General features: G+C 37.1%; 2 protein-coding genes across 3 annotated transcripts; one reads left to right on the top strand and one right to left on the bottom strand.

Moving 5' to 3' along the window:
• Positions 1-1,220: 1,220 nt before the first annotated feature.
• On the bottom strand, positions 1,221-3,648 carry LOC118437351. The gene is made up of 4 exons (XM_035856301.1): positions 3,605-3,648; positions 3,452-3,531; positions 2,768-3,248; positions 1,221-2,078 (listed from the first exon to the last, which is right to left on the bottom strand). Exons 3-4 carry the CDS (start codon positions 3,243-3,245, stop codon positions 1,687-1,689), a joined length of 870 nt encoding a protein of 289 aa, XP_035712194.1. The 5' UTR covers positions 3,246-3,248; positions 3,452-3,531; positions 3,605-3,648; the 3' UTR covers positions 1,221-1,686.
• A 1,732-nt stretch (positions 3,649-5,380) lies between these two features.
• LOC110855509 (endoplasmic reticulum aminopeptidase 2) lies at positions 5,381-12,127 on the top strand. 2 transcript variants are annotated; one of them, XM_022103915.2, is made up of 18 exons: positions 5,381-5,770; positions 6,242-6,444; positions 6,515-6,670; positions 6,749-6,881; positions 7,209-7,269; positions 7,425-7,451; positions 7,527-7,628; positions 7,704-7,752; positions 7,832-7,857; positions 7,953-8,223; positions 8,727-8,901; positions 8,982-9,198; positions 9,575-9,858; positions 10,297-10,481; positions 10,555-10,740; positions 11,004-11,147; positions 11,207-11,282; positions 11,870-12,127. In XM_022103915.2, the coding sequence occupies exons 1-18, from the start codon at positions 5,441-5,443 to the stop codon at positions 12,011-12,013; spliced, it is 2,769 nt and encodes a 922-aa protein (XP_021959607.1). In that variant the 5' UTR covers positions 5,381-5,440; the 3' UTR covers positions 12,014-12,127. The 2 variants fall into 2 exon arrangements, with proteins under 2 accessions (XP_021959607.1, XP_035712240.1); XM_035856347.1 differs by having other exon boundaries at positions 7,359-7,451.
• The last annotated feature ends 603 nt before the right edge of the window (positions 12,128-12,730 follow it).

The raw sequence follows: 12,730 nt of genomic DNA, 5'->3' as shown, positions 1-12,730 counted from the left end.
TATAACTGCATATATAACCGCAATCCCTCAGCCTGTGAATATTTAATTTTTTAAATTTTACCATATTTAATTCAATACTAAAGGTCGGTCGTGACCATCGCAGAGTTAAAATTTTAAAAATTAAATATTCAGAGGTTCAGGGATTGCCGTTATATATGCAGTTATACTGAAAATGTAGTTAGGTCTTTTCAGTAGTTTTTCTTGTGTACTTAGGCCCTTCCGGAATTAAATATCGATTGCACTTTGGCCCTTTAGGAGTTAAGTATCTACACCACTTTAGCCCTTTCGGAATTAAGCATCGGCTGCACTTTGGCCCTTTCGGAATTATGTATCGACTGCACTTTGGCTCTGTCGGAATTAGTCCGACATCTAGTCAGCCCGGAGCTGAGAAAATTGATGTCACATGACATGGATGTACCAAAATCGAAAATTCGCAGATAACCACACCCAATGGGGCTGTGGTTTTAAGAATTTTAGTTTGTCAGTGGAAATCTCCTCATCGGTCGGGGAAGAATTATATAGCACATGATATAGTTTCCTTCCAATCTAAAAGTCGCAGATGACCACGCCCACTGGGGGTGTGGCTTTAAAATTTTAAGTATTCAGTCGTAATGCTCGTATCGACCTGAGAAAAATGATGTCACATGACATGTGTTCGTTAAAATCTAAAAGTCGCCAAGGACCACCCCCAGTGGGGGGGTGTTTCGTAAAATTTAAGTATTCAGTCGTAATGTCCTCTACGTCCTGAGAAAAATGAGATATCACATGACATGGTTTCACCGAAATCGAAAAGGCGGCTACGACCACACTGACTGGGGTATGGCATATGACTCCTTGCACATTGTTCAGAGTGTCCAGGGGTTCCAGGTATTTTTGCGACATTCAGATCGATTTTTGTGCTTTCAAATTCCGCTGTATGTATTAATTGTATTTTATGCATTTTTTAAGCTTGTGACCTTAATTTCGAAGGGGTTTGGTCGAATTTAAAAAATCTGGGAATGAAGATTTCGCAAATTGACCTGAGGTTTCCAAAACAGTCGCAATTTTGAAAATCGCTCAACAATTGGTAAAGTAGTCCGAGTTTTATTTTTCAATAAGCATTACAATGTCGGCCAATAATCCTCTCAGCCAGTAATGCGCCTAATTTTAATTCCTTAGCCATAAATGTGTTGAAATGCAATTAAACATTAGACTATTGAATTTTCGGGATATTTTAAAATTACGTTTAGCTTATAATTTATTTCATTCTGATTACAAAATACAACGAATGCATAAAAGGAGATTCACTCATTTATTGCACACTTGAAAATATTGTGTTTATTAAATTTTTACGCTTCTTCATTAATCTTCTTCATCGGGAGACGAATCTTAATCGTGATATCGATATTTTTCTCGTCCTCACACCATTCATCTCTTACCTCTAACAGGTTAATGTTTCCATGAGTGCAAAACGATTTAATTTTATCCAAAACTTGCTCCGGGTTTGTTACCACCATTTCATTACAGATTTTCTTTTCAATGATTTCCCTCTGAAGCATTCTGGTCTCTTTAGTTGCTTGCGCGAAATTTCCAATTGTTCTCGAGTTGCTTGGAGGGTTTGGATCGAGTCTGCTAAGCCATGAGAAGACCCCGACGGAATATCTCCCTCCAGAAGCTGTTTAAGGGACTCTTTCCAATCTTCTAAGCTCACGTGTACCCGTGTCCTGTCAATGACGTCGGTGTCACCGAGTCCCTCACTCTTTTGCAACCTCTCACTGCCCGCCGATACGCGAATTTTGCCACAGTTTTCAAATCCTCTTCAGTTCCTCGCTCCTCTCCAAACGGGGGCAACGTCATGTCCGCCACGAAGCGTAGATCGTCAGCGTCCGGAAGGTAACCCCATTTCGAAGTGAACGCGTGCAAGACCTCCAGTCGCGCTTGGGTCGTTAAAAAGTTCGGAATTTGAAGGAATTTTAACAATGTATGGGTTCTCCATAGAATTTCTTCAGTTTTGCTTTTATCCTTGACGCTGCCGATGACGAGGGTTTTACGCTGAGTTTGAGCCATCTTTTGCGCCAGTAGTTCGAGTGTTCTGTAGCCTGTTTAAGGGGAATTAATAATAAATTAGAATACATAAACGAATATGACTTTTAAGAGTATTGCATCTCCGGACTTTCTAATAGAGAGTGTCTGGATACAAATATATATTTAAGTTTTTGATTTTTCCCCGCGAATTTACAACGCAAACCTATCCTACGCGGAAAACCCTACGGCCATGCGTAAAATCGTACGGTGCATTGTCACAAGAATTCTTCTAAGGACATCTTGCATGCAATTAAAAATATTGCAAGGTTTAAAACAAATTACACTCTTATCAACAAGGTTATTTCCTTTGCCTCACATTTGTTCAGATACGGAGTTTCAAAGTTGAAAAATTGTGGCAATATGCACAACTTGCCTCGTATATAATTCTGCATGGGGGCACTGAATCTGTGTTCCTTATTAAGACTCCTTCCGGAATTTTTCGATTCATTTATTTTTACTTATGAATGTTAATTAAGAATCGACATCAATTTGTGTAAACCACATTGTCATCCGTTTTATACTTGACCCAGAGGGACCGTTGATAACTGATGTCACTTGAGAGGGGAAAGTGAGGGTACAAAAAATATATGATATCATTCCAGTCTTACGCATATTAAAGAGGGGGTCTAGAAAGTCGTGATTTTTCCGTGACATAATTTATTAATGTCCCCCAAGGACTGAAATTGGCTTCACGTGCACTTACCGGCATAGTAGCCGAAATCTGGCAGGAAAATGACAGCCGGGTCATACCCCTTGGCCTTTTCGAACGCCGTTTCCATGGCCGCTCGGACCCTTTCGGACGGTTTTGCAAACATGTCAAGCGGTTTACTTTTTACAAACAAAATTTTTTTCCCTTCGATATAATGCACATAGTCACCCCCACTTTGAAAGGATAACTCGTTCGCTACGGCCCTGGCGATGAGGGATATTCTATCTTTATTAGTGCCGTAAAGAATCGCTCCCTGCGGGACTTTTTCCTCTGCTTGACCCGAATTTTGGTACACGACGCGATTAAGAAACGGCGTGATGACGTTGTCTTGCAAGTATTTTAATTGTGACTCGTATCCGACCCCTTGTTCCCGTATTGTGGAGAAAGTAGGTGCAATTTCCCTCTCCTCGTCTCCATTTTGGCGACGATCGGCTTGTTTTTGTAGAACGCTTTTCACAAACTTTGGGAGCATTGTCTAAATTCAAAAAAATAAATTGGTTAAGAATTATATTACCTTTTTAAAAAATAAATGAACTCTCAATTTTAAACAGTTCCAAAACCAAAGTAGCCCTAAAAGTAAGGCTTGTTCTGAGTTTTGATTAGATCAGATCAGTTTATTTAATGCAAGAACAAAAGTGTAATGCTATTTTTAAGAGTGTAAAGAGGTATATTACATACTTGACGTAGGATGTGTGTATGCACACATGAAAATAGTAGGCTTAAATTAGTTCTGCGGTTCCCTGCAGGAACCTGACTCCCTGTGAATGATTGGGTTAAATTAGTCAATATCAATGGACCAATAATTTTGAATAATTTATGTCGTTGACTTACGATTTAAAATATTAATATTTATAACACACTCTCTTATTTTTCCTTTAATGAAGGTTCAATGTAACGAAATATGTATGCATGTATGTATTGGCTGACAATTGTCGAATTTCAAAGCTGGACTAGTTTTCTTCTGTCCCTTCATACATACATTTGCCCGTATACGCAGCTGACTACATAGAGAAAACTGCGTAAAAAATAGGTATGTACATGCGTAGGTAGGTTTGCCAAAGATACATATGTGCGTGCTATGGATATGTACATACATACTACGCATGTACATCCACGCACATCAGGGAGCAAAGGACTGGTGCCGTGTTTATACGTATGAAAAGGAATGCATATATAAATAAATACGTGTAAAAAAATAAGTTTGAAAAACTTTTGCCAGAAGAAGTTCACTAAAATATATTTCAAACAAATGTGTCCCTTGATACCGATATAAATTTCCAAATTTATATCAAGGATGGAAATAACTCAATTCAAAAGTAAATATGCATGTGTACATATTTACTTATATATAAGTGATTTAAAAAAATAATGGTACCCTTTAAAAAATAAATTCATCCTGGATCCATTATTAAGTAAACTGTACTTACCTATACATGTACGTTCTTAGAAATATTGTCTTGAATCATTACCGACAGGAGTACATGCTGTCCATTCGCACACAGTAGAACGTTTACAGAAATTGAGATTTCTCAGAAACTACGGTACTATCAGTCTCAAATTCCCTCAAATTATGCTGACGGGGTCCTTTGAGACTAACAGTTCATTAGTTTCTCAGAAATCTCAATTTCGGTTTAAGTTCTACTATGTGCGATGCGAATGGAGAGTAAGTGTCTTGCACCGGGATGGTAAAAGATAACGGACATTACCATATGTAGGTATGCATGGTAACGGTATACCACACCACTATTACCAACCAGGGAGGAAGTTATTCCAAAATGTACACTACCAGTGAGTGCATATGTCCAGGTTCACCACATTTTAACAATGTACTGAATTCAGAGTAACGTTAACTTTATGAGGACTAAAGTTTACTCTGGATTTCGTATCGTTTTCTTAATAATATTAAATTTAGTGTGCATTATTTTTCAAAAGGATTACATTATTTTTAGAGGTGCACATATGTATGCCTCTCTCATTTCGGATCGTCATCATTATTGCATCTCGTATGCATGTGATCATAATTAAGCTTCTGCGTGATTCTCGTAGACATACATCCTTATTTCCATATAAATATGCATGCATGTATTTATTTATTACGGCTAAACACGTGCAATGCTTAAGTTTCTTCTGGAAGTGTGTAATTGACCTTTAATTAATCCATGAGATCATAACTGTTGCATCATTCACATTCCTCACTTATTCCCAACTTATTCACCTCGTGATCTTATCTGCATCAGTCTGGTCCAGTTTGATTCAATGTTTTGCACTCATCCGTGCAAACTAATTAGTACAAGTATGCGTTTTATCCATAATGATTACAATTACTCATAATTTATGCAAAGCAAACACCCAGGCCTGGGAATTCCCGGTAATCTGTCTTCCAAGCGTGCATACATACATACATACCTATGTGCATTATTAGCAAGATTAGCCCAAACAATGATACATTCACCCAAATATGTATCTAAACAGATACATACATTGTCCAAAATCGCATAAATCACCCAATCTGACAGGGTAAATCTCATTGATAAATTCCTCCTGAATCAAATTAGGTATCCAGAACCGAATAAATACGACCATTCAATTATATAATAACGCACAGTAGTAATTTATCATCCGTGAAATCGTTACAATTTCTCATAAAAAAATAATTTGTTCCACATAATGACCACGCCAATTTTGCTGATTTTGCTGGTCTCAGCTAGCACAATTTTTGCGAACCCGCCCCCACTTCCGCTACAAATCGATCTCTCTTCCACCTTTGAGCAGGACGCGTCGCCATCGCCCCATTTGTTGGCGGGGGTCCGACTCTCGCAGGATGTGGTGCCCCTCCACTACAATTTGCAGTTGAGGCCGATCGTGAATCTGCCGCTGGATGATCCCCAACAATTCACGGCCCCTGGAGAAGTAACGATTAGGTTGCAAGTGGTCACTCCCACGAATAATGTGACACTTCATGCCAACGATATGGACATTGATTTTACAAATGTTCAGGTAAATACTTTTATTAATTTTTGAATGCATAGAGGCATACATGTTCACATTCATTTATTTAGTAAGAGAATTAATAAATTATTGACTTATTACTCACCAAATTTGTGAATAATTAGTTCATAATTTTATAAAAATTCTCGAATCAATAAATATTGAGTAAATATTTGTTTATTTCATATGCATCAAAAATTAATTAATAATTTTAGTATTAGTCATTCTTTCACGTTACTCTGCATACGTATTGAACAGAAATATGGGGAAATATCTCAAATAAGAGGAATTTGAGATAAAATGAATAAAATGTGAATTATGAGTAATGAACAAATATTTATTTTCAAATTCTACATAAAAAATTAACGAATTAATAATGTATTCCAATTTTTAAATTTAATGAATTTTGAGTGAAGAATTTTTTTTGAACAGTTACGCATAAATGAAACTTTTATGAAAAATCTTGCCACTTTTATTCAGGTGAGAATAGTCGGGACCAGTATTTCTATCCGAGTCCTCACCCACTCAACTAATCCCACAATGGCGACGTACACCTTGATCTTGGAGGAAGAACTCGGCACCGTTTTAAACTATGATGTGACAATTCCCTTCCTGGCCAAAGTTGGGAATCGCCTATCCGGCCTGTACCGAAGTTCTTATCGTAACGAAGCTGGGAATCAAGTGTGAGTCAGAATAAAATTATTTAAATATGTACCTGAACAAAGTAACTTAATGCTGAGGTTATTTTTTTAGGTGGCTGGCAACCACTCAATTTCAAAAACCGGGGGCAAGGTTGGCATTCCCTTGTTTTGATGAACCCAATTTCAAGAGCACCTTCAACATAAGTATCGGTCGGCCGGATGGGTATCATAGTTTGTCCAATGCACCCATTCTAGAGACCGTGCCGATGTAAGGGTTCAATAATATGTATAAAACTAATTTTTTGGCAGATATGCACAGATGGTAAGATTTGTACCTTTCGTTTAGACCTGGACTGGAAGGCTGGTTTTGGGACCACCACGCCACCACAGTTAGAATGTCCACGTATCTTATCGCCATCATTGTGTCGGATTTTATTGCTGTCGAAGCCGCCCCAGAGTTGTCCAATTATGACGTTAAGGTATGCATGCGATCCGTTTTTCGGCCGGTTTTAACCACCCGCACGAAATGCATTTTATGAGATTTCATGCATAAAGCATGACCTGCATGAAATGCACGAAATATGTAACAAAATGATTTAAAAGACATATATTCTTTAAGTGACCGTTGATCAAACGTTTTAAAATTTGACAAGGTAAATATCTACAGTTTTATTCATTTTGTGCAGTTTCTTGCATTTCGTGCACTTTACAGCATAATTTCGTGCACATGTGGAACCGAAATTGTAACCTTCCTTAAAATTATTTGCAAAAATTACTTTATCAAAAAATTAATCTTACTCCGCTAGGCTTGGGGTCCGCCCACTCTGACAAGTAATGCAACGGCAGGATTTGCGGCCACATCTGCCGGTAAATAGATAATTAAAATGTAGAGAAATAAATACAGTGTTTTTGGTTGTTGGATGACATGACGATTTAAACAAGTCTTTCCATATCAGCTCAAATTCTTACTTTTTTCGAAAATTATTTGCAATCGCCTTACCAATTTTCGAAACTTGACTCAGCCGCAATTCCAGATTTTTCGGCGGGAGGTAATTAAATATTTTTACTACGTATACAATTAATACATAATTCATGTTTAAATTCTGGTTTTCATATATTTCCAGCCATGGAAAACTGGGCACTTAACACGTATCGATTAAATTATCTACTATTTATTGATGGTGAAACTACACAAAATGAAAAATGGGGCATCGCAAGAGTATTTGGTAATTAAATAATATCTAGAAATGGTTTAAGTGTCTCAATTTACCTCTCAATAAGTTATGTATATATTTATGTAGCCCATGAAATATCACATCACTGGTTTGGCGACCTGGTTACTTGTGACTGGTTAGTTTCCGAGCAAATAATATCATTCAATGAGTTCACCTAAGAAAACTGGTTATATTTAACTTGGGTTTTTATTTAGGTGGAATGACCTCTGGTTAAATGAAGGTTTAAATAATTTAAATAATTCACAAATAATTAAGTACAATTGCTTTTTTAAAATACTTCTTAAATTAATACATGAGAATAACTTAAATATTTAGGATTCGCCTCATACATGGAACTCCTGGCCGAAAATGCGACCGGATTTGACGTCGAGGCTATGGATCGCTACCCGTTGGACAAATTCCAGGTCGCCATGGCCTACGACGTTGGTCCTAACACCGGCCCTGTGCATCATAACGACACCACAATTGTCAACTCGCAACCATCCACTATCATTTATCAGAAGGCTGCTTCTCTAATTAGAATGATGCAGGGATTCTTGTCGGAAGAAACGTTCATTGCTGGGATAAGAAATTATTTGCGAACACAGTAAGTATAATACACATACATATTTTATACAAAAATGAGGCAATGTACCTACCAAGTACTTTAAACTTTGAATCCATAAACGTTTACAAATGTTTCCAAGGAAAATTAGCTTACACTGTTAAAAATCTGGTATTAAGTCACATTGGTGTAATGTACTCCTTACTGGTACATATTGATTGGGTAATAACTTCCTACCGGATTGGTAACGGTTTGTTTCTGAGTGGTAAGTTAAGAATATTATGTAGTGTACGGTAATCACCGTTATTACCATGTCAGGTGTATGTCCTTCAGTAATGATTTAATACCAGTTTTATAAGGGTGTAATTTTTTTGGACTTTACAAAAATCAAGGGCGTCTTTTTATTTTTGTAAAGCTTGTACAATTATTTTACACAACTATTTCGGGTTTTAACAAGTTGCGAAGGGCTCCGAGACCTGTTTCGATTAATAATTGACTCCTTATAAATTTCGGAAACTTTTACGCTTACATATTTTTTTATCTAGTGCCTATTCCAATACGGTGCAAGACAATCTTTTCGCTGAACTACAAAACCAAGCCGAATTAGACGGAACACTGGTTGATTACACAGTGAAACAAATCATGGACACGTGGACGATAGAAACTGGATTTCCAATCGTACAAGTGACCTGGTTCCCGGATAGCATCCTGTTTAGACATGTGAGCAGCAAAAAAAACGAATAATTAATTTATATCTTGGTTTATTTTAATTTATTTTATTATCTAATATTTTAATCTAGGAGAAATTTAGTTTGAATCCACCGCCATGGGATCCAACCGCCACGCAAGAAGCGGGCGTGTGGTACACTCCGATAGCTTACACACAGGGATCCAGCCCAGATTTCTCGAGTGCAAGTTGGGTTCCCAAATTTTGGTTTGAACCTGGAACTCAAAACCAAACCAAAATTTTAGACGTGGCAACAGATGAATGGATTGTTGTCAATCCGGATGCGAGAAGTGCGTAAAATAATTAATGCAGGATTCGATAATTCATAAAAAATCAACACATTTTTAATCATTTCGCGGCTCTGGGAATTTATTTCAAAATTCTAAGCGACAATTCTGAGCTCAAATTCCAAAAAAGTTGATACTTTTAAAGCTTTTTTAAACTTGAGATCTTCTCCTTCAAAAAGTGTCAGAATCTGGTGTGTATATTTTTTTAAATTTGACAACGACCTCACCTACAAAGTCGTCCTCCAGAATTTTCAAATAAGTTCCGAGCGGAAAAAATGATTAAAAATGTGTTGGTTTTTGGCGATTATAGCAATGAGTCATAAAGTCCATCAAAATTTAACATATCAATTTTTGTATTGTTGACAAACTCTTGTTTTAGGCTATTTCCGAACAATTTACTGTTCTCACTTTATTGCCTTACTTATCACCCAACTTGGTGTGGATCATACGGTTATATCGTCCAATACGAGGGGCCAATTGATCGATGACTATTTCAAAGTATTTCCCACAAAGGGATGGGAGAACGCTCAGATCGAAAATGCGTTGGATTTGACGAGATATCTCGACAAAGAAGACAACACTGCCGTTTGGATTGCAGTTTTTAACAACTTGAGACCAATCAATCAATATCTGGTCGATGCTCCGTTCTACGACACCTTTAAGGTAGGAACACAAATATTGAATTTTTAGAACTCAGAAACTCTGAGTTCTATTTTTGAATTGAACTCAGAACTATTTTTAGAACTTAGAAAAATATTTTTTATATTATGCAAATGCACGCTGAATTTCATATTGAGCAAACTAAATATGCCAAATCTAGAGGAAACTTTACCCTTTACCAATCTAAGGTTATTTTGGAACTAGTTTAGCTTAGAGGCCGTTCATAAATTACGTAACGCAAAATTTTTTTAGGCCCCCTCCCCCTTTAACATGTGCACAATATCATTGAAGCCCCCTTCCCCCCTTCACGATTCGTAATTTACGGACGGCCCTTTACTTAATGTCCAGTGCAGATTGCATTTACTTTTCAAAAGGCTGACATTATTTTTAAGAGTGTGCTGAAAACGTTTAAAATACCAAGATGTTACATGTCCTTTGCAGACCTACCTCCTCTCGAAAATCACCCCCGTTTTAGACCGCCTCGGATGGGAACAAAACAATGGGGCCGATACGCCGACGAAAATCATACTTCGTTCCCAGCTGTTGGATTGGGCTTGTTCTCTGGGCTCACCAAACTGTAATAGCGTCGCTGAAAGTTATGCTGTCCAACTTGCATCCGGAGTCGGGTAAGTTAATTAAAATTAACTTACAATATTGACAGCTTTACACAATAAATTACGTGGAGTAATTTGATTCCAGCGTACCAGCTGATCTGCAACCGGTCATATTTTGTAAGAGCGTCAGCATTTCGGACTCCCTCAACCTGCCAAACCAATTCGCAGTTAAACAGTACCTTCTCGAACAGTACCAGGGAGCTACAAGGGCCGAGAGATTCACCATTTTTGTCAACGCTTTGGCCTGTGATTCTACGGATTATGTGGAAATGTATGGAATAATTTTTTGCCTTGTATAAATAGAATGCTTGCAAAGTCGAATATAACCAGAGTTGAGTCGGATCAATGTTTAAAAAACCCGATCCGACCTGATTTTTGTTTCCAAAATATACCATCCAATCTAATCGGATGTTTGAATTTAGCAAAATATCTCCGATTCGTTTTTTGGATTAGAAACACATGACGGTTTATCAAAAAAACTGATATATGTACGACTCCACTCTGAAGAAGATATATCATTTATTTATGAATTAGGTGGCTAAACCTGACAACTTCTGGAGCTTCTCCTTTTTCGTCGGAACATACCACGACCTTTATTAACAGGCTGGCCGCGAGTCCGCAAAATAGGGACGTGATCATCACTTACTTTACCGACAACCTTGAGCGAATTATCAATACGTAAGAGTTCGATACTATATTTTTACAGTGCAATTATTTTATCGCTTTGTTTTTCTCAGATTGGGGGAGACTATTATAGGCAACGTGGTCTCAACTATGGCCGGTTATACTTCTGGAGAGACAGAAAGCGCTCGGGTACGTAAACATCAAATATAAAAACTTTAAGGGTAAAAGATTTTACAATTGGTTCGTCTTACAATTGCGGTATGCTCTCAGATTCTGACCAAATTAGTACTCGATCGCAGCTTTAATTAGTATTAAATTTGAAAAAGACACAATCTCTTAATGTCCATGTTTATTGGAGGTATCCAAAGTGGAGAGTACACAAATTTTGGAATTCAAGTTTCTCTACCAAAACCGAACAATGGGGGACAATGTATTTTAAAAATGTCTTAATAATTACATACGTACCTATTGCGGTTCATCGAAGTCAACGGGACAGAATTTCTACGCGCCAAAATCACGTGCCCACTTGATTAACATTGGAGGCGGTCGGAAATTCAAATCAAATCCGTCCCGTTGACTTCGATGCACCGCAATATGTACATGTATATATATGTAAATTTGTGATCGGTTGACACGAATTGTATCAAAATCCGAGAGCATACTCTAGGAAACCTTGGCTGTTATATACTTTGAAATCGTGCATATTAGACCTGAGACACGACCCGACCAACATCATAAATTTGTATTTCACAAAAAAATAATATTTTTCCTTCCAGATAAATATCTTTATCATGCGGGCATTAGAAGTGGTCACAAATGGCGCCGTTCGAAACTCTCTGAATAATTCGATCAATACCTTGAGCACTAATCGAGCTTGGGTGGCTGACTTTGGCGCCAAGATTGGGATATGGTTGCAGTAAGGTTTTCTGTGAATGGGCAGATTTCCAATTTATAAACAAACAAATAATGTTCTTTGAAGAAACAAATTGTTGAGTGATTCATCACACTAATAAATTAAACAGGAATTAATTGGATTCTATGCTTTGGATTTATTTTTTCCCATATTTAATTTCGTGCCTAGACGCATTTATTCCTCGATTTTTAGACATATTAAATTAACTGGTAATCAAAATTATTTTGTAATATGTACATCTATGTAGGTGTCCATTCACTGTTTATTGACTGGGCTTGAAATTATGAGGTACTGTTTAACGGGTAGATGAATACCCGGATTTTCTTGAGGGATGTACATAATAATATGTAATCTCCGTGACAAAATTTAATCATCGATAAATTTGTTTATCCATCACGCAATTAAATTAAATCCTACAAATGTTTAATTACCTACGGCTTAATTTCCTTAATGAATGTGGAAGTAACAATTTTGACAAATCGATTTCACAATAAATTAAATTCAGATTAATTTTGGCAGATTAAAGAATGTGTGTGTTAAATGTAAAATGATGTATTTATAAAATTGTTTTATGTATTTTTGTAAATTGTTGAATATGCGTGTAAGATTGCCCCGTGACGTGGTGGTGGTTGCCATGGTGACGTCAGGGTGGGATTTTTGGGTGCGCGTCTCTCTTTGTTATAAGTCGTAGTCGTAGTAAGTAAGTAGGTAGAAGAAGTCTACA

Source organism: Folsomia candida, unplaced genomic scaffold, assembly GCF_002217175.1.
Source record: "Folsomia candida strain VU population unplaced genomic scaffold, ASM221717v1 Fcan01_Sc013, whole genome shotgun sequence".
Classification (NCBI taxonomy): domain Eukaryota; kingdom Metazoa; phylum Arthropoda; class Collembola; order Entomobryomorpha; family Isotomidae; genus Folsomia; species Folsomia candida.
The sequence above is the reverse complement of the archived record's forward strand: the minus strand, read 5'-3'. Positions and strand labels throughout refer to the sequence as shown.

Excerpts from the sequence above, each read along its gene's own strand:
- LOC110855509 (XM_035856347.1), top strand. The coding sequence starts at position 5,441 with ATGACCACGCCAATTTTGCTGATTTTGCTGGTCTCAGCTAGCACAATT. Across the intron at positions 7,858-7,952 it reads TGACCTCTGGTTAAATGAAG|GATTCGCCTCATACATGGAA; the intron begins GTTTAAATAATT and ends TTAAATATTTAG. Across the intron at positions 11,283-11,869 it reads GAGAGACAGAAAGCGCTCGG|ATAAATATCTTTATCATGCG; the intron begins GTACGTAAACAT and ends TTTTCCTTCCAG.
- LOC118437351 (XM_035856301.1), bottom strand. The coding sequence starts at position 3,245 with ATGCTCCCAAAGTTTGTGAAAAGCGTTCTACAAAAACAAGCCGATCGT. Across the intron at positions 2,079-2,767 it reads AGATTTCGGCTACTATGCCG|GCTACAGAACACTCGAACTA; the intron begins GTAAGTGCACGT and ends CCCCTTAAACAG.